Source organism: Sarcophilus harrisii, chromosome X (assembly GCF_902635505.1).
Source record: "Sarcophilus harrisii chromosome X, mSarHar1.11, whole genome shotgun sequence".
Lineage (NCBI taxonomy): Eukaryota > Metazoa > Chordata > Mammalia > Dasyuromorphia > Dasyuridae > Sarcophilus > Sarcophilus harrisii.
In genome coordinates this window covers 24,055,693-24,076,895 of record NC_045432.1, presented here as the reverse complement: position 1 = coordinate 24,076,895, position 21,203 = coordinate 24,055,693, and the positions used below count along the sequence as shown (strand labels likewise).

General features: G+C 43.8%; 1 protein-coding gene across 1 annotated transcript in view; it reads left to right on the top strand.

Moving 5' to 3' along the window:
* Nucleotides 1-1,884: 1,884 nt before the first annotated feature.
* IL1RAPL2 (interleukin 1 receptor accessory protein like 2) overlaps nt 1,885-21,203 on the top strand; it is a 48,394-nt gene continuing 29,075 nt past the window's right edge. Inside the window, exons 1-3 of the mRNA XM_031944558.1 lie at nt 1,885-2,008; nt 17,120-17,265; nt 18,487-18,630. Coding sequence (XP_031800418.1) covers nt 1,938-2,008; nt 17,120-17,265; nt 18,487-18,630 — 361 coding nt within the window. The 5' untranslated portion in view covers nt 1,885-1,937. The remainder of the gene's footprint in view (nt 2,009-17,119; nt 17,266-18,486; nt 18,631-21,203) is intronic.

Below are 21,203 nucleotides of genomic sequence, written 5' to 3'. Positions count from 1 at the left end.
ATATCCCTATATATATGGATTGTGTGCTTATATATGTGCCTCTCTCTCTCTATTTTATATGTGCATATGTGTTTGTATATGTATTATGTGTACACACACATATTCTCATGGTGCGGATAAAAAAGATTGAGTTACAAACAGGTTTTTCCATTAGCTTACGTTAGAAGAGATTTGGATAGAATCCCCGTTCTCCTTTGGGGACAAAAATTCACTTGGCTACAAGGATATTCACGTTCATATTCACGCGGTCACATGTTGTAGAGAGGTTAGGTGACTTACCCAGGGTCACACAATAAATATTTGAGGTTGCATTGGGATTCAGGTTTTTTCTGACCCCGGGTCTTACCCACTATCTCCTTTGCCTCCATGTCTTGCTGACTCCAAGGCCAGAATGATGTCAAGCTATCCCAGTTAATCAAATGCGTATATTGTGTGAGTATATATGCCCGGCCCTGTGAAAGGTACTAGACAAGAGAAAACGAAAATGAGTTCTCAAAGAGCTTATGTGTTACTAGGGGAGACGATAGTTTATAAATACTGTAACTACGGAGTAGATGAAGGGTAACCTCAAGTAGCTGAGGCTCAGAAGAGACCTTTCCCTCCATTTACTCAGTTTCCTCATCAATAAAATGGGGATAAAAATTTCATCTCCTTTCATTGTTGCTGTGAAAATCAAATGAGAAAATTTATGTGAAGTGTTTGGTAAACCATAACATGCTGTGGACACGCTAACTGTCATTACTAGATCTCTGATCCTGGCAAGTTCTTTTATCTCTTTGCCTCAGTTTCCTCATCTGTAAAATGAGTCTGACCAGTGTGGTAGTCACATTACAGAATTGTCATAAGAAGCAGATCATATTAAGTTCTTTGCAGACCAATAAGTGCCATCTAAACGCTGGTTGCTATGATTATTATCCTTTTGTAGTTAGGAGGAAACTGAGGCTCTGAGACAAGAAGACTTGATCAGAGTCCAAAAGTCTGTTTGTGGCAAAGCCAAAAGGCAGGAATCTCACCTCCTACTTTGATGTTCTCTCCAGCAGTGGCTGCCAACCTTGTTATAAAAATGAGGTACTGGCGCAGTGAGGTGGTGCAGTGGTTAGAGCACCAGCCCTGAAGTCAGGAGGACCTGAGTTCAAATCTGATCTCAGACACTTAACACTTCCTGGCTGTGTGACCCAAGACAAGTCACTAACCCCAACTGCCTCAGCAAAAAAAAAAAAAAAAAATTAGGTACCTCTCCCAGCTAGATACATATGTATCTTCCCTCCCTCCTCCATCCCCAGTAGAATGTGAACTCCTTTAAGACAGACTATCCTTCACTTAATTTTTTATTCCTGATAAATAATAAGTGCTTAATAAATGCTTGCTGATCCATTAGTAATTGCCATTTGTACCATGCCAAGGATTAAAAAAACAACTAATTAACCATTTTTAATGTCTGTAATAAACAACTGAGAACAAAAGGGAAGTAAGAGCAGCCGGAATGAGGAGAGATCTGTTGGGCATGGCACGTGGGCACACCGGGCCTAGGAGGGGCTCGAGAAGCAGAAGACAATCCGAGAAGAGCTACATTAGGGGGTCTTCCTCTAGCCTCGGAGGGAAGGGTGAGGAGAGCTGGCTGCTGCTGTGCCTTCCTGTAGGCAAAAGAGAAAGGGGAAATGAGGGCGTTCTGAGAACTGAGTGACAAGCAGCTTGATTACTGGCTGACATTTGCGATAGTTTTCCAAGAACCCTAATCATCATTTAGCAAATGAAGATGGGGGTCACCTCCGATTTTGACTTTTCGTTTTGATCAGCCCTTTTCCATCTGTCTGGCAGAGATAATCGAGTCATCTCTCCCTTCTTTTCTCTTTTCCTCCCTCCCTCTCTCGCTCTCAGGTAAGCCTCTCAACATCCCGTGCAAAGCCTTCTTTGGATTCAGCGGGGAGTCGGGGCCGATGATCTACTGGATGAAGGGAGAGAAGTTTATTGAAGAGCTGGCAGGACACATTAGAGAAGGCGAAATCAGGTACTGGACTGGAATTGTGTGTGTGTCTGTGCTGTGGGGGCTATGAAGGGAATCAAGTATCCTCGATGAACTGATGCAATGCGGATGATGACTCCCTTATCTCTGTCCTGAGAGATTCTGGTGAGCGCAGGGCAGCCGAGTCCCTTCCAGGGAGGAGAATGGCCTCCTCGTGTGCTATGGCACCAGGGTGAGTTAGCCTCCACCCGGGAGATCCTCCATATCCCTTGGTGCCCAAATCACTGGACTCTGCTACTGCTAATCCTCTGCCCACAGGACAAGTCTTTGATGCTCACATTTCCCCATGGTGGAAGAGGGGGGCAACACCCAGTTACTTCTGAGAGGAAGCCGTCTCTGTACACACTACAGGCTGACAGAGTCTGATATTCTGCCAAAAGGTGTAGCCCTTGATGAGCAGTCAGTGTCATTTCCATACTCCCTTACCCAATACCCAGTGATGGTTCTAAATATCAAATATTTCATTTTCTCCCCAAATTTATTAAAGTCAATCTCTCTCGGGGATACCCCTGAAATTAATAAGAGCTTAGACTTAGGAAGAGAAAGAGCCTTCAAGGTTATCTCACCCATCCCTCTCTTTTGACAACTGAGCAAACTGAGGCCCAGAAAGAAGCGACTTGTACACGTCATTTTTTGATCTCTTGAAATTTCGATTACACAGGCAATAAGTGCCAGAAAGAGAATTCAAATTTGGGTCTTCTAACTCAAAAGCCAATTTTTGCCCACTGTATCACACTGCAGAAAACCACTGCTTTCCCAAGCCTATTTACTTTCCTCTCGACTGTACACAAAACATTAAATGACATGATGGAGGTTGGGTCAGGGAGTCCCTTGACCTCAAGATCATAATGGGGAGCAGTTATAATAGTATTAAGATGCTTCTCCCCATCAATGGCCTCCCCCACGTGGGCCTATTAGTACTGATAATTCAGTTATATTACTGCAGAGTCAGACTGTACTGAGTTAAAAAAAAAAAAGTATTTTCATGTTCTGGCTACCTGAGAAGTCATAATGTCAAAGAAACAAACCCTGGATATCTGACATAACCGTTCCTTCCCATAATCCTTTAGCTTTCCTTTCCAATATGTATTTCATGAGGCATAGTGCTGACATATTAGGCTCCTTCCAATTTCTACTTAAAATCCTCGTCCCTGAGGATGTCTTCTCTTCATCTCAAGCTCTCCTTTCATATCTGTATTATTTCCTCCCTTACATGAGGACCTACCCCAACAAGTTGTCCTTAATTTTGCAGTTCGTAATACAAGAAATTTCATTCTTTCAGGCCTGGTAATTGAGGATAAGTCAGGTATCCTTTAGGCCAGTGAGAAGGGATTAAGCCCAAGTTCTGTGTTATAATTTGGGAAGAAAAGAGGAGCGGGTCTCAACAGCATGAAGAACTCCATATTTAAAGATTCCCATCACTCCTACAAATCAACAACTTGCCAAAGGCAGCCAAGCTGCACGGTAGCCAGACTGCTAGACCTGGAATCATGAAAACTTTAAGAAGTCAAGGCCTACCTCAGATACTTACTGGTTGTATGACTCCTGGCAAGTAATTAAATCTTGCTCAACTTCAGCTTTCTTCCTCTGTAAAACAGGAATCATAAAAACACCTATCTCCCAGGGTTATTGTGAGATCAGATGAGATAATATTCATAAAGCACTTTGCAGGCCTTAAAATGCTATATAAAGATGTTTTACTACTAGTAATAGTACTACCAGGACTATTTTAGAAAGAAGGAAGATATCATTGAAGGCTGAAGGAGGTGGGGTATAACCAAGAGCTTGAGAAAGGTATTGAATTTGAATAGGCAAAAAGGAGGCAGGAGGGAATTTCTGATGGTGGAAGTAAGAGAACGCATGGTTGGGATGAGCAAAAAACATCCAACAACCCACTTTGGAAGAGCTCAGACTGTGAAGTGCCTTGAAGGCCAAAATCAAGTGGATGGAGTTTTATATATTAATCGTAAGAGGTGAGACTCCAGAAAGAGAGACCGGTTTGAGGGTTGAAATACTGTGATAATCCTTGAATGGACTTATCTAAGTGATTGAGGGAAAGAGGAAGGGGAAAGAAGCATTTCTTAAGTGCCTACTGTATGCCGGGCACTGTGCTGAGTGTATTACAAATCTTGTCTTATTTGATGCTCACAACCACCCTGGGTACTGTTATTCTACCATTTTTACAGTTGGGGAAACTAAGGCTGAGAGAAATGAAGAGACTGGCCCTGGGTAAGACAACTAATAAGTCTCTAAAACCTAGATTTGAGCTTAGGTCTCCCCAACTCCAGGCCCTGTGCCATAACTACTACAGTCACCTCTGTAGAAGGGATCAAGAGAATTTAAGGGATGTGGTCAATTACTGGCAATGAAGAATAAAGGAGAGGGTTAAGTCGGGAGTAATTGTTGGCTCTGAAGAATAAAGGAGAGGGATTAGTCGGGAGTAATTTCAAAGTCTTGTGCCTAGGATAGTCCAAATAGAAATGTATTTATGAGGAAGAAAAAGAGTCTGATTTTAATTGTTATTGAAACTTATACCCAAGCAGGACTGGAAAGAGAGCCCAGGCCTGAGCCCACAGTTTTGGACCACAAGGAGGATGAAAGAAACCAGTGTCAGAGAAAGTTGAAAGTGTATTAAATATTGCAGAGTTATCGAGGAGATTGAGGGCTGAGAAAAAGCTAGATAGAGGAAAAAGAAGGGAAGCTTTCCTTAAAATCCTAAGTTAGCAGTGACCACTTTCATCAGCTTTTACCCATGTAGCTTTCTTTTTACCTTGATCATTCTTTAAAGGACATTCCAGATTTCACAATCTGAACCAGGAAAGGCTATAGAGTGATTTCTCTGGTCGCTGGCCAATCACTTATAGCAAAGGCCCCGGCCAGCAATCTAACAGATGGTGATACAGGCTATCATGAGGGAAAATGGAGGAAAGAGACCCTGGCTCCACTATTAGAAGAGCACCACAAAATTTTGGCCCTTGTACCGTCTTCATCCATGAGAAAGAACACCCGCCATATCTCAATTTAATTGAGTATGATACTTAAGTCGATTTATTCGTTTTGCTGTTACATGTCTTTCAGTTCAAAGTCTTGAACTCAGATGAGCAAATATGTTCATAATGCGGTGGGTTTTTTTAGTCACTAGATCTCTTCTCTGTCAATCCCCCCTTGTAATCACAGCCTCTTGTGAGCCTAATTTGAGTCAGCTTAATTTTTTGTCATCATGAGAGATATCTTAACCTAGTCTCATTCTCTCCAGAGCTTTTGTTAAGCCAGTGCATATTAACAGCCCCTCGTGCCTGCTGAATGAATGTTTTTGGACATTTAGGACATCGATGAAACAAAAGAAAAGGCTCATGGGACTACTTGATATTCTGAGCCGTGAGACCATTGTCTAGGTCTCAGTGACTAGATCAGTCAATATTCCATGGCGGTTAATTCTTTTAAATGGGGAGGCCAAACAATCAATGTTATGATTACAGATTGACAAACACCCACACAGATGGGGTAGGGTAGCATGGCGACCCAATGGCCCTAAGCTTCCGGAAATACTTACCCATAATATAGATCTCAGAACCAGTAAGTATTTGGTGTCTCTTCGGTGGTTGAAGGCAGGATATCATAGGACCAAAGATGAGAGCTCAAAAGGATCTTAGAGACCACTGACTATAATCCCCTCATTATACATATGAGAATAGGCCGGGAATTGTTCACTCACTTGTCTTAGGCCTTATGTCAAGTAAGATTAGGCAGCATTAAAACTCAGGATTTCTTGACTCCACGGCCAGCAAGCTTGCCCCTACACTATACTACCCTTAAGTTAAACCTAGGAGGTTTCTATTTTCTCAAGCAACAGAAAGTGTCACCATTTTTTAGTTGTACGTGTCATTGCCCCAGGTAAAAATGGCTTTGGGGACAGTTTGCCTAGGGAAAGAAGGCTTGAGCGGATAATAAAATGGTCCTCTGAGAGTACTCATGCTCTCTTTATTTAATTGTTACCTTGGGAAAATGGGATGAGAGCTCACAGAGGTTGTCTCTCATATGATGTCGCTTTGTCTCTCGCTGGCCACGGGGCCCTCCGCTATGTCCTGAACACACACTGAGCTGCCAAAGCTCATGGGCTTTGGGATAGCGTCTTACAATTTCAAGCAGAAAATGTCCTATCTCTTCTACAAAACTCCACATGGAAAAGAAGGGATTATGGGAATGGGCTACCAGCCTTTGTAATTGCATCAGAATCTAGTCATTGCTGACCGTGGCTGTTGTCCTTGGAAGGACTGGAGGACTAGAGATGTAAAACTTGAAGAAACTAGAAGTCATCTAGTCCAAGTCCCTGATTTTCCAGAGAAAGTGAGGCCTAAAGAGATTACGTGACTTGCCCAAGGTCGCACATGGGATCCTAAATCTAGAAGCGGAAAGGGCCTCAGAGGCCATCAGGTCTAACTTACTTATTTTACAAAGAAGGAAACTGAGATCAGGAGAGGTGAGATCCCTCGTCCCACATCACATGAGTGACGAGAGGAAGACTCATGATTCAAATCCATGGCACCCGTTCACCACTCTTTTCCCATGCCACAAAAGGGTAGCAAGGGAATCTGGTGGCCAAGACCATCGTTTCTCCCACTTCCTGTTACAGGGTTTCCTTAGTTCAGCCCCTTACTTTTGAGGCTTTGAATAGGCCCATCAGATGAACACACTGGCTTCGCCGAGCCCATTAGCATCCGTCTGTCGAGGCCAGGAAGTTAAACTGCTATTTGGCGAGGACTCAGTGGGCATACTGGCAGGCAGAGAGGGCACTCACTCCTACTGTCTATGTGCCAGAGCTTAACGGGAGCATTTTGGCAGAGCTAAGGAGGGCGCATCTCAAAGCCAGGGAGTGCCTCTGATGGAGGATCACTCCCAAATCTGGGCCAGTCCGGCATGAGGAGCCCCGTGCTACTCCTTGGCCACAGCTTCTTTTTCACTCATCTTACCAGTAGCTGGAGAACTTGGGGCAGAAAAGGGGGAGGGAAGCAAGCCTGTGTGAGGGCTCTGTAGTGCTAATAAAATTGTCCTAGAAAGTAAGCCAGGCCTATGAAAGAATATGAAGCAATACTCTTCCTTAAGCCTACCCACAGGCTTGGGGATTGCGTCCGATTGTCAGAGGAGGCCAGTGAATCTCAGTGCCCTGACTTTGGCCAACAGAGACCTTTTTATTTGAAATCTCCCTCACAAATCACTCTATCCATTGGGCAGGCCGGCTTCCCGATGGGAGGCCGTAAAAAGCCAAATGCTTTATCACTCTTAACCTGAGCGCTCTACTCGATGGATCTGTGGGGTTTCGTGGAAAGCTGTTCTAAAAAGCCAATAATTGAATCCCATTAGGTTCGGGAGACACTGTGAACGGGACTTTTTCCATTGATACAAGAAGTTTGTTTCGTCCCTTTCTGGTAACATTGAGTAAAATGCTCTGGACAAAGGGCTACCTCAAAAGCACCAAGGGGCTAATCTTCTTTGTGAAGAAAAAGCAAGTAAAGAGGAAGATTCGGATTCACTTGATCCATGGAAATGCTCCATCTTTCTCCCAAAAAAATATCTAGAAGGGTTCATGGAGTCACAGGCAGAAAGGCCCATTTAGTCTGACTCCCTCACTTCAAAGATGAATCTAGAGAGGTTGTGACTTACCCAAGGTCACCCAGCGAGTAAGGGGTTGGGGCAGCATTGAACTCAGATTTAGATAATCTGGGCTCCTTTTTTGCCATCCCAACTGTATTTTAAGAGTAGGCATATGGGGGCAGCTAAGTGGCTCAGTGGATAGAGTATCAGTCCTGAAGTCAGGAGGATCCGAGTTCAAATCTGGCCTCAGACACTTCATTAAGTGTTATAGCTTCCTAGCTGGGTGATCCTGAGCAAGTCATTTAACCCCAATTGCCTCGACAAACAAACCAAAAAAGAATAGGCATATTGAAGAAACCACAAAAGCCAGGGTGGAAAGGAAATTGTAAATTTTTTTCTGATCAATTCCCACCCATTCATTCGGGTGTCCCCTTTCTTCCCTAAGTACCCAAGATCTTCCAGTACACTCCTCTCCATGGCCTAGTCTGGCTTTTTCTGCCTTCTCTAGGCAGTGTCCCCCGTTCCAAAAGGATTCCTCATCTCTAAAATGGAGATGATGATGATGATAATAGAAATGCTTCCCTGGGTTGTTGCGAAAGGCCAATGAGATAATATTTACAAAGTGTTTAACACAGAGCCTGGCACAGAGTGAGTGCTAAATAAATGCTGGCTATTATTACTACTACTACTACTACTACTACTAATTATTAATACTAATAATTAATACTACTGATGATCATCTGGCCAGCTAGCTGGCACTGTAACAGAACAGCAGGCTTGGAGTCAGGAAGACTCATCTTCCTGAGTCCAAATCTGGCCTCAGGTACTTACTAGTTATGTGACCCTAGGCAAGTCACTTGAATCTCTCTCTCTGCTTCCATTTCCTGCTCTGTAAAATGAGCTGGAGAGGAAAATGGCAAACCACTCCAGCATCTCTGCCAAGAAAACCCCAAACGGGGTCCCAACGAGCTGGATACAACTGAAAAGACCGAACAATAACGATGGCCATCCAGTCAGTTGCAAGCATTTACCAAATCCTATTATGTTCAGGTCACTATGCGGGATTCTCCGGATGGCGAGACAAAAACCAGTTCGTGCCCTCAACGAGCTGCCATCCTAGGTGGGAGAAGAAGGACAGCATTAATCGATCCACTAAGTTCTGGGTGCTGAGGAGCCAAAGACTCTGCCCTTAGCAAGCTTATAATCTAGTGAAGGAAAGTTAACATATACACAGATAAAAAGTAAATATAGGTTAAGTTTAGACCGCAAGGAACACTGACGACTGAGAGGATCCGAGGTTTCCAGTGGGAAGTAACACCTGAGATTAAATTGGAGAAAAAACTAGAATTTGAAAATTCAGAGGAGGAGGAAGCTCATTTGAAGCACGTATCCCTGCGCCAAGGTACAAGGAACGGATGTGGGATGCCAAGTTCGGCAACAGTGAGTAGGCTAGTTTGGGTGGATCTGAATGTGTGAAAGGGAGTGATGGGAAATGCGGCTGAAAAGGTAAGCAGAAGCCAAAATAGGAAAGGCTTTAAATGCCAAGCTAGGAAGTTCGTATTTTATCCTCTAGGCAAGGAGACACTGATGATTTCAAAGCCAGGCTGGAGTTTATATATTTCCCAGACGAGACGCTGAAGCTTATTAAGCAGGAGAGTGACATAATAGCCGAGGGTCAGGGAAAGACCACACCGCTGTTGTTTGAGGAATGGGAAGACCTGGGCTACTTTGTAGGTGGTAGAGAAGGAAAAGGGGAGAGACTAGAGATTAAAGGGGCAGCTGGGAGGGAAAGGGACCAAGCAAGAATACAAATAGAAGTTGCGACCTTAGTAAAGAGAAAAACCCCCTCTTTCTCAGAATTTGAGGTAGAGGAGACAAGATTGGGTGATAATATAAAAGATGTCAAAATGTGGAATAAGAGAGGAATAGGAAAGCATCTATTGTAGGCATTATAATAGGGATTCGATCAAGGCACGAAAAAAAAAAAAAGATTGCCATGCAGCAGTGAGGACCCTGTGGAAGGGAGGTAATCTAAACTTATAGTGCACTGAACTAAACAGCCCTCCTCTGGCAGGTGTATCTGTCTGTTTTATTGGGCCACTATAGTATTCTGGCTCAGATCCACCATAATTGAGCCACTTGGATCATTCTGTGATCATTTGCTCACTCCATGGAGATGGTCCACCCAGAGACTCCCAGAATCCTTCATATTTGTTCAATCAACCTATGGAATAGGGAGACAGAATCATCACAAGAGGATGTTTGGAAGAGGTAGAATACACTACCCCCCAGAATTAAAGGCCCAGAGAATGGCCTCTATAAAGAGGATAAAAGATCCTGAAGTTGAATGGATGTGGTTCAAATTCTAGATAGCCCCCTCAGCTCTGTGAACAAAATCTGTCTCGAGGGCAAGCTGGGAAGCTGGGTGTTTTCCCCTTCCTGCCGATTCCTGTCTCGGAGCTAATCACTATCAAGGTTTACGACTGATAGGTTTTGTCAAAGTTCTAAGGGTAAACAGCAAAGTCTTTGGATTTCAAAGGGCTTTACTAAATGTATTCCCTGATTGTTCTCTCTAGGGCAGAGGCATCTAAGTGGCATAGGAGATAGAATACTGAGTCAGGAAGGTCCAAGTTCAAATCTAGCGTCAGACACTTACTGATTAGCTTTTTGACTCAGGGAAGTCAGTGTGCCTCAGTTTCCTCCTCTATAAAATGGGGACCTTCCAAAGTTTTTGTGAAGATCAAATGAGATAGTACTTACAAAGCCCTTCGCATAGTGATGGCACTTAATAAATGTTTGTTCCCTTCCCTTCTACTTCTATTTAGGGTCATTTCCGCCATTACCCATTTTACTTGGTAAGCCGCTGAAGGGCAAGGACATAGCTAACACATCTTATATGGTTGAGACTGTCATATCTGGTCACCACCGCTTTCCACTCCCACTCTCTTCCTCTCACAACTGGCTAGTCTTATGGATTCGTGTGAATCAACTCTAGGCCTTAGACTTCTACCAGCAGTGCTCTTCCAGAACACATTTTTATCCAATTGTAGAATTCTAGAGCTGGAAAGGGAAGAAAACCCTCTAACCCTAACCTCATTTTACAGAGAAGGAAACTGAGGCAACCCTTGAACTCAAGCCTTCCTGATGACTTGTGAATATAAATAGCAAAGGTTGGTGTTTTCATCAAAAGCCCTGAGCATCTCCCCCTCCCAGGTTGATTTATTTTGGACTAGGTGAAAGAGGAAATTCTTTCCCTCAATCGCTACCCAGCCTTAAGAATGGGTACAGCTTCCGTCAAACTGGGGAAGACCTAGCATAAAAAGGCCAAGGTTTTCCACTGCGTCCGGGGCCATCTTGTTGTCCTGATCTCTCTCTGGCCACTGGACCCAGCTGGCTCTGGAGGAGAAAGTGAGGCCGGTGACCTTGCCTAGACCTCCCTCACTTGCATGTCACAGCATCACCTCCCTGATGTCATGGTCCTCTTCCACAAAGAAGAATAAACAGCAACAATCCTGGTGACATGCCCAGGTACTCTATCCAGTAACCAGAAAGGAAGAATGACTTATCTCAGTTCATTTGGTAACAGAGCTGAGACTCATCCCTGATCTTCCATTTCCCAAGTCATCATCCTTCCCACAATGCCCTGCTTCTTTCTTTTGCTTCCTGCCACTTTGGGGAAAATGAGATGAATACAACAAAATCAGTGATAAAAGCAAATCTCTAAGGGATATCTTGGGTTCCATGTACATTCGGGCCAATCTCTCATTCTTTCTATACCCACGGCCCCAGGCCTTGATTGCTGACAAAAATAACGTTAGAGTCCTCAGGTCCAAGCCCCATCTGGCACAGAAAAGAAAATCAAGCTCCAGTGAAGGGAAATGATTTGCCCCCAAAGTCTTTCAGCAAATCAGTGGCAGAGCCGGGCCTCAAACTTGGGCCTCCTGATTTCAGTCCTAAACTCTTCACCACACGCAGGCTTCACAAACTCATTTCTGCTCACTACACTATTAACCAAGGCAGAAATCGGCTCAGAGGCTAGAACAAGTGTCAACAATTGAAGGAAACAGAAAAGGTTTTCTATTTAGTGAAACAGGATATTCCATTCCTGGGAAGTTCCCATTCCCCCAAGCATTTGCATTCCCTCATGCACAGAATGTTCTTTCCTCACATATTCCTCCTTGGCATTGTCTGCCTCGGGTTCCGAATCTCTAGGAGCCCATCTGGGGAACTGCTGCCATAGTGCTTGCCTGGCATACGGAGGCAGGGTCGAGAACAGAGACTTTTTGATGATGCCGACAATGGTGGATGTAGCTTACCGGACGTTGCTCGGGCATCGAAGAAGCTGGGACTGCCAGTTCCCTCCGTCTGAGTTGCTCAGCTCTGAAAAACAGGCCTCCTGGCAATCCCAGAGCACCTTTGCAAGCCCCCAGGATGGCGGTTAACCAGGTGCCTTCAGCGGGCCCGAAAGCAGATGGGAGTTGTCCGCTTCATGAAACATTTTCTTTTCCATTACCTACTTCCATGGCTACTGTTAAATAGGATAAAGTGCTAATTCAGGGGGAGAGGAAAACAGGTTGGGACAGAGATGAACAGTTGATGAATGCAGTACCAAGCACAGAGTAGATTTTCATGAAATCATCTAAAATGGAATAGAATAGAATGGACTTGTGTTGTAGTGCACGGTAAAAGGATAGAAACTGGAGTCAATAAAAAGGCCATTTCTACATCAGGAAAACCTGGGTTCTAGAGCAGCCTCTCAGATAGAGGGGCTGCATGACCTTGGGTAAACCATTCACTCTCAGGACACCAGGCAGCTCCAAGAACATAAACTGCAGAAAAAGTACCACTCTTCATTGGTAAAAGGAATTGCCTGGTTCAGGAGTAGATGGATGGACAGATAGGTAGGTAGGTAGGTAGATAGAGAGACAGACAGACAGGAAGGTAGATAGGTACATAGATACATAAATAGATAGATACATACATAAATAGATAGATAGGTACATAGATAGATAGATAGGAAAAAAGAAGGAAGGAAGGAAGGAAAGGTAGATAGGTACATAGATACATAGATAGGAAGGTAGATAGATAAAGATACATAGGTAGAAAGAAAGGTAAATAGGCACATAGATAGATAGGAAAGTAGATAGATACAGATACATAGGTAGAAAGAAAGAAAGGAAGGAAGATAGGTAGATATCTGTGTACATTTCAACGTATAATTATATATGATAAATACATATTATATATATATATGTGTGTATATATATCCTGTCGTCTATGGATATAATTATCCCTGAGTACTACTTTTTCATCTCATTTAATGATTTTAATTTATCTTAATTAGGCAGACAGCATGCCTGGCTCACTGCAGACTTCAGTTCTTGGAGTGCAATCACCAGTAACTAACATTATAGATGGTGTCCTACCATTCCCCAATACTAGTCTTCTGTATTCATCAAGCCGGCTCCCCGATTCCCATCTCTGAGGCTTTGCTCGTACTAATCTCCCTCCCCCCACCCCAACACACCCTCCACACCCCTTCGCCTATTTACATCTCCCCGTATTCGTCCGAGATCTGGTTCCCACCTTCTACAGTGCCCCCCCACTTTGTTTCATGAAACTCCTGTTGCACCCATTCCAGAACCAGCCAGTCTACCATTTGGCTCTATACTATCTATATTACTCTCAAAATTTTCCATATACTTTGAATCTGGCTCCCCAGGCAGGCTATAAACTTCTCAGGGGCAGCCACTGGCCACGTATTCCTTCTACTTTTATATCCCCATAGCGCCTGGCCACACAATAGGGGGTATCTGTCTGTCTCTCTCTAAATATATATGCATATATATATATACATCTATATAAATATAAATATTTTGATTGGCTGATATTTACTTGCTAGGCAGTTGCCTGACTCTTCTGAAGAGTGATTTACAAGCAGAAAGGCCACCTTACTATTTACTCCCAGAGGAGTAAGTGGTTCCCTCCCTCCAAATTTTCCATAGCTGATTATTAATACACATCATCTATATTAATAGATGGGCCAAGGGCAATTTTTCAAATCCTCTCCCTAGATTCTCTCTGCAGCCTCTGAAGATCTATTTTGGAAACAGCCTTAGACATGAAGAATGAAAGCCTGTGTACGGGGGACAGGCCACAGCCTTGTGTCTCCGTGCCTGGCGAAGGCAGAGGCCACCCTGAGAGTGAAGCGTCCAGTCAAACTGGGTTTGTGGGGTCTGAGGAGCTTCTGTGAATAAACACTGCTATTCCTGAGAGGGATACCTAAGGGGTGGATGGAGCCGCCCAGACAGGAGGCCACAGAGAAGCAATGGGAGAAGGGGGAGGAGACAGCCGGTAGGGTATGGATGGGAGTTTTGGTCAGGAGAAAGTTCTGGTAGTTCCTCAAACAGAAGCGGGGGAGTGGGAAAAATCTCTCCAGAGCTGATCAGAAGGGAGAAGGAATGAGCAGAGAAGTTCATGGAGGCGGGGGTGGGGCAAGAAAAGAAATACCAGCAATGTGAGATTTCCCATGATGTTAGAAGGGAACAGAAAGGAATGATGCTCAGATCTTTTCCACTTAACTTTAAAAATCCCCTGTTAATGTTTGCTGTGTCCTGGATCTCTCTGACAATCTAGCGAATCTCATGGACCCTCTTCTCAGAATCATGTTTTTAAATGCATTAAAAATTAAACACATGCAATTACCCCCCAAAATTAAATTTAAATAGTTATCAAAATATTGTTTTAATCCCCAGAATAAGAACCCCTGCTTTAGAAGGTCGCTGTGTTCCTAAATTGCATTATGGGTGCTTGGCTCAGATGGGCGTCTCCCATAACCTGGCAGTTCATAACCAACAAAGTCAAGGACCGAGTCTTGAAGGAGGTGGGGAGCTATCCATTTTCCCCATCTTAGCTTCCCCAGGCTAGGTACAGTACGAAAGAACTAACTTTTACACATCTTCCCTCGGGAGGCTTCCTTAAGGCTAGAAGGGCAGCTGCGTGTTGGGATTGCCAAGGGCTTCCTTCACAAGATTGGAGCCGTGCACCTTGGGGAAAGAGACAATAGAGCGGGCCTAAGCAACAATACTCTGGAAAACAAGATTGGTTTATTAAAAGCAAATGGTGGATTATCTACCTACAGATAACCAAGAAGTGACTCTAGTTATCTTTCCATAATAGCAGCCTTTGGGTCAAGACAGGAGTTATTATTTTCCTCATTTTATAGAGGCAGAGATGCGGTGAGTGATTTGCCAAGATCATAGACCTTGTAAATGGGTCAACCAAGAGTAGAACCCAGATCTTTCTTAGACTGGAGTTCTTTTCACTAATAACAAGAACTCACATTTCTACAGCACTTTCACCAAAATAATCTTATAAATGGGCACGCTACAGGTTGTTTTGTTTGGGGGGGAGGAGGTATTGGATGAGTCCTATGATTTCACTGAGGTATTGAACTCCCAGGTAAGGAAAGTCCCTCCGCCGAAATCAATGACCACTTCTTCTGGAACTTAGTCTTAGTTGCCAAGTATTATGAAAAATGATTCATGGTGAGGGAGTTCCTCCCACTCTTTGCCTGGATCACAGAGTCAGTAAACACCAAAGGCAGAAGTAAAAACTAGACCTTATTAGATCACATTGCCTCTGACTAGACTGGCCTCATGCTGAGATTGACTGAGGGAAGCATCCTCTGAAGCCATTTCATATAAATATGTTCGATTAAAATGTAAAAAACCTGGTACCTCTTGACCTAACCCTAACTCTAAACTTTCCAAAGTTGCGGGTGACCATAATCCTTTTTTTAATGTTGAATCCAATATATGAATTCATATTTATACAATTATGTTGCACAAGAAAAATCATATCAAAAAAGAAAAAAGATCAGAGAAAATAAAATGCAAGCAAACAACAAAAAGAGTGAAAAGGCTATGTTGTGATCCACACTTGGTTCCCATAGTCCTCTCCCTAGGTGTAGATGGCTCTCTTCATCACAAGATCATTGGAACTGGTGACCTTGATCCTAAACAAAATCGTGAAATTTGGATTCCTCGCCTGCCTCTTTACCCCACCAGAGATCTTTCCACTGGTGACCAGTGACTGACTTCCCAGCCTTAACCCCTAGGGCACTCTGCTTTCTCCAGGAAGGGCTGCCATGTAACTGCTTTCCCTCTTTTATAGATGTAAAGCTGGAAGAGGGAGAAACTTGAGGCCAAGGGAGGTCAATTGACTTGGCCAAGATTACATAAAGGATGCTAGACTGGGATCTAGAAGGGACCTCAGTGGCCATGTAGTCAACCCCCTTATTTTACAGAATGGGAAACTGAGGCCCTGGGAAGTGACATGATTTGTTTAAGATCCAAAGGGTAGGAAACATCAGAGGCAGGATTTCAATATAGGCCCATTTGCTAGGCTCTCTGTTCCCTGTCTTTCAGGAGCTGCTAAACTCATTCATGGTAAGTGGCTAAATTGACAACAGATTCATGTGTCTTCTGGTGACATTTGCTTTATAACAAAAGATTCCTGGAGCTCAGATGCATTAATTCGAGGAAATGAGGAAAATTGAGATGCTAAAGGAAATGTATTAGGATGATTCCTAGAGGCGAGGGTTTTGTACCTCTGCCCCACTTGCCAACGCTTCTTAAGTACTATGGTACTATCATAAGATCTGAGATTTAGAGCTGGGAGGGACCTCAGAGGCCATGTAACCAAAGCCTTTCATTGTGCCGACTATGAAATAGGATCAGGGCAGGGGGAAATGACTTGCCCAGAATCACACACAGGATATCGAATTTCTTTATTTTTTTTATTTTATTAAAGCTTTTTATTGACAAAACCTACGCATGGGTAAGTTTTCAATATTGACCCTTGCAAACACTTCTGTTCCAACTTTTCCCCTCCTTCCACCCACCTCCTCCCTACATGTTAAATGTATTAAAATATATATTAAATCCAATATACATATACATACTCATACAGTTTTCTTGCTGCACAAGTAAAATTGGATCAAGAAGGGGAAAAAACAGAAAACAAAATACAAGCAAACAACAAAAGAAAGAGTGAAAATGCTATGTTGTGGTCCACACTCAGGATATCAGATTTCAAGGTGGGGGGAAATGCGATGGCCATGTAGTCCAACCCCTTTATTTTATAGAGGGGAAACTGAGTCCCAGAGAGAGTCACAGATTTCTTGATTCTAAATCCAATACTTTTTTCACAGTACTAAAGCAATGTGGCTCAAAATGCTGGAACCAGACTTTTCTCCTTCTTTTGGCCCTAACTGTTGCTATGTAAATTCCTCACCTCCTTCCTTTCCAATCTGATCTTTGGGTCAGGAGCACCTTGCCATATTTTCCCGCTGAAGCCCCAACGCCCATTCCAAAACGGGTCCGTAGGTGGTCTCCAGGGATGCATACGTGCTGTCTTTGCCAGTAACAATTTGTATCTTTTCGAGACTAAGCTTGTAGCCCTAACAAATGGACTCAGCCAAGAATTCCATCTTTGTTTCAGACTTCTCAGAGAACATCTTGGAGAAAAGGAAGTGGAATTAACCCTGATCTTCGATGCCGTGGTTGAGGCAGATCTAGCTAATTACACCTGCCACGTGGAAAACAGAAATGGACGAAAACACGCAAGCATTCTGTTGCGTAAAAAAGGTATTTATTTTTAGTGTCACATTTACATGTGTACCAAGTGACTGTTAAAGTCAAAAGAAATCAGAGTCTTGGCCCGGTTTTACATGTGCGATCTGGAGGCCCAGACTATCTCACTTTTGTCTCGGTATCCTCAGGGCCCCGCAGAAAACTTGGCACACGGTAGGTGCAGAAGATGTGTTTATTGATTGGTTTTGTTAGCCAAAGTCTAACTAATTCCCTGCTTGTGGAAATTGGTAAAAAGCCTGTAGCCTAGTGCATTTAAACAAAAGAGAAATGAAATGGGTGAGATTCAGAGAATTAAATCGAACACCCTCTGAGGGTACAATGAATAAAGTGGAATGTATACAACTCTGCAGTATTTTGACCATTATCAGATCATAAATTTCTAAGGAATTGTACATCTGTAGAGAGGGCTCGGAGGAGCTCATCTGTGACAGGGTAAGAATCAGGGATGCTGGACAAATTGAAAAGGACAAACCCCTTCTCATCCCCCTTCGAGAGAAATGAACACTCTTGAATCACCTATTCTGTTGTTGTTGTGAAATTGTTTTTCAGTTGTATCCAACTCTCTATGGCCCCAATTGGGGTTTTCTTGGCTGAGATATTGGAGTGATTTGCCATTTCCTTCTCCAGCTCATTTTATAGATGAGAAAACTGAGGCAAACAGGGTAAAGTGACTTGTCCAGGAACACAGAACTAGTGAGTGTCTAAAGCCGCATGTGAACTTGGGAAGATGAGTCTTCCTGACTCCAGGTCTGGTGCTCCATCCACTGCAGCACCTTCTAGCTGACCTAATTCCATAATTACAGAGGAGGAAACTAAGACCTAAGGAGGGGAAGGGATTTTCCCAAGATCCACCCAGCTTGTCTGTATCGAAAGTGGGTTTTGAACCCAGAGTTTTCAAACTCTAGCCATTTTATCACCCCTTTGAACACAATCAGTCGAGATGATAGAGCTTTCAATGTAATGAAAAATTAGATTTCAGTATCTTCTCAACACCGATTGAGAAGAATGTCTAATTCAGGTATTTATGTCCCCAAATACCCCCTGAAACTCAGCTAATTAGGGGGAACGAGACAGGGATTTAATGTGGGTGGTGGATTTGATCAGATTGGCCCAATGACCAATGGTCAGTACGAGGTGAGACCAGGCAGAACTCTGGGGCCATTCCGAATGTCCTGGAATTCATTTCCCCCTTCTTCTATGTTCTCTGTGTCCTAGATTTAATCTACAAGATCGAGCTGGCGGGAGGCCTGGGAGCAATCCTCCTTCTTCTTGTGCTGCTTACCGTCATCTATAAATGCTACAACATCGAGTTGCTGCTTTTCTACCGACAGAACTTTGGAAGCAACGAAGATGCAGATGGTAAGTGGCCACCAAAGGGCCGAATTCCGTTCCAGATACGCCAGTTGATCGGGAGGCCCGGGAAGGCTGTCTTTTGCGAGAAACAAATTGGAATGGATGTCATTTCCTCCGACATACATATCCGAGGATCAGTTGTATCAAAAACACGTTTTAGTATATGTTTGCAGTGGCTCATTCTGAAGCTAAAAGTCTTTCAGAGCCTGTATCTCTTATTTTTCAAGGACCATGTGATCGATCAATGAGTGAGGTGTAATGGAAAGAGCGCTTATTTATAGGTCATGGGACCATAGCTGACACTTAAAGCCTGTGTGACTTTGGGCAAGCCTCAGTTTCTTCCTCTGTAAGATTATGGAATTAGATTGACAGCCTCTGAGCTTGCTCTACATCTGTGTGTAACCTTAGGCAAGTCAATTATCGAAGTTATCCCTCGATCTCCTCCTCTCTAAAATGAGGGGGTTGGGTTAGGGGGCTTCTGAGGTTCCTTTAGCTGGAGATGTAGGAGCGAAAGTGTGACCTTGGGCAAGTCTCTTCCCCTCTTTGAACCTCAGTTTCCCCCCTTGTCAAATAAAATTGAATAGATTCAAAGGTCCCTTCCGGCTTGAAATCTAGACTGTGAAAACCTTAAGCATTTCTTAATCGTTTACTACGTGCCAGGTCGTGTGCTAGGTGCCGGGGATACAAAAAGGACCATATACTCTTTTCCAAGGAAGCCCGGAGCACAGGCATTCAGGATGTGGTCTCGAATTTTCATGCATTTCCCAGAAATGACCCAAGAAAAGCCTCTACTGCAGACTTCAATAAGACATTCAGCTGAGCTCTGCTCTTCTGACATTCGAGAATGACTGCCTTATTTTCCACTGAGCAAATTGCCTTGGCCCAAATCAATACGATTAAAAAGTACTGACACATGGCCCCTTCTGCCTTCATTCCTCGCCGGCCAACTATTTAGTGTCTCCCAAACAGGGCTCTGCAATTAGATTCTTAGATTCTCAAAGCTAGAAGGGATCTTAAACATCACCAAGCTCCTTTTTTTTGACAGATGAGAAAGCACAGGTCCAGAGAGGGAGAAGGACCGGCCCAAAGTCACACGGCAGGGCCAAATCTAGACTGTGTCTCCAAAATTCCTGGCCAGTGCTCTTTTTTTGCTTTATTTTATTTTATTTTTTGAGACAGTGCCTCCCTATCTCCTCCAGGCTAGAATTACAAGGGCCATTCAGTGCCTGATCCCTGTGCTGATTGAGATGGGAGTTTTGCTGACCTGTTCTGTTTCTGACCTGGACCAGTTTTCTCCTCCTTAGGCGGCTTCATGGTCCCCAGCTCCCAGGGGCTCATGGTGTCGGTGTCAGATTTAGAATGGACACCTGGTCTACATGCTCCTTATTGCGGCTCAAAAGGCCAGGGAGCAAGTGATCCACCAGCCTGTGCCTCCCTGGAAGGGATTACAGACGTGTGCTACCACACCCAGCCAGTGTTCTTTCCACAACACTCCTTGGCTTAAAATTCTTGAAGCACGCTAACACTCAGACCAGGTCACTCCATCAACAAGAAGGCCCCTGTTCTCTAGTGCCTCCATATCGGGCCCATCATCAGAGCAGCAAATAGCCAGTGCTGGGAGAAACCTTTAGGAGACTTGGACAAGTCCAGAAATTGACTTTTCAATAGAAAGAAAATTCAGCCAGAAAAAAAAAGATGAGTCTGAGGGATCTCTTGGTTTTCTCAAGGTAGGAGGTATGGGGAGGGGTGAATAGTAGGATCAGAGATTTCAAGCTGCAAAGGATCCTGGGACATTAGAGGTCATCCAGTCCAAACCCCTCATTTTCCATTTGAAGAGGGGTTGGCTCTTTAATAATCTGACCTCAAAGAAGCCCTGATGCATGAAGGACAGTCAGAGTACTGGGGGCAACCCTGAATTTCTGAGGTTTCTTTCATGGAAAGGGAAAGGCGTGTGACTTGTTTGCATCAATAATTCCACAACCTCACCCATTTGGAAAGCACGCATTTACTAGGCAGACTAAAGGTAAAACTTTATACTAGGATATATGTCCTGAGTATGAAAAGACAGTCAAGTGCACACTCACTCATCGTGTATTTCTAGCTGCCACCTTTCAAAATCCTGGCCTAGGAACGGCCTCTCTGATTTGATGGAATAAAATTATGTGGCACAGTTGACTCGGGGGATCCGAGTTCAAATTTTACCTCTGATGCTGCTATCTGTGTAGTTGATTTCATCTTCCTGAACCTCAGTTTCCTCACCCTTAAGATCAGAGATCTGGGATAATCTTCCAGCTCTGCACCTTTCATCTTAGGATACTACGTGTCTTAATTTTCTTGGGCCTCTGCTTCCTCATCTTTCAAATGAAGTTAGACTACAATCCCAAGCCACTTTACCTGCCTCGGCTCTCGTCTCCTCATCCGTCATGTGTAAGGTTGGGCTCTACCGGGAGAAAGATCCATTATCCTATGTGTCACTTGGAGGAAGTCATCTCACCTTTGAGACCTCTGTGCTGAATAAAAAGGAGGAATCGGTCTCACAGGCCACTAAGGTACCTCCCAGATGTGGATTGAGGATCCTT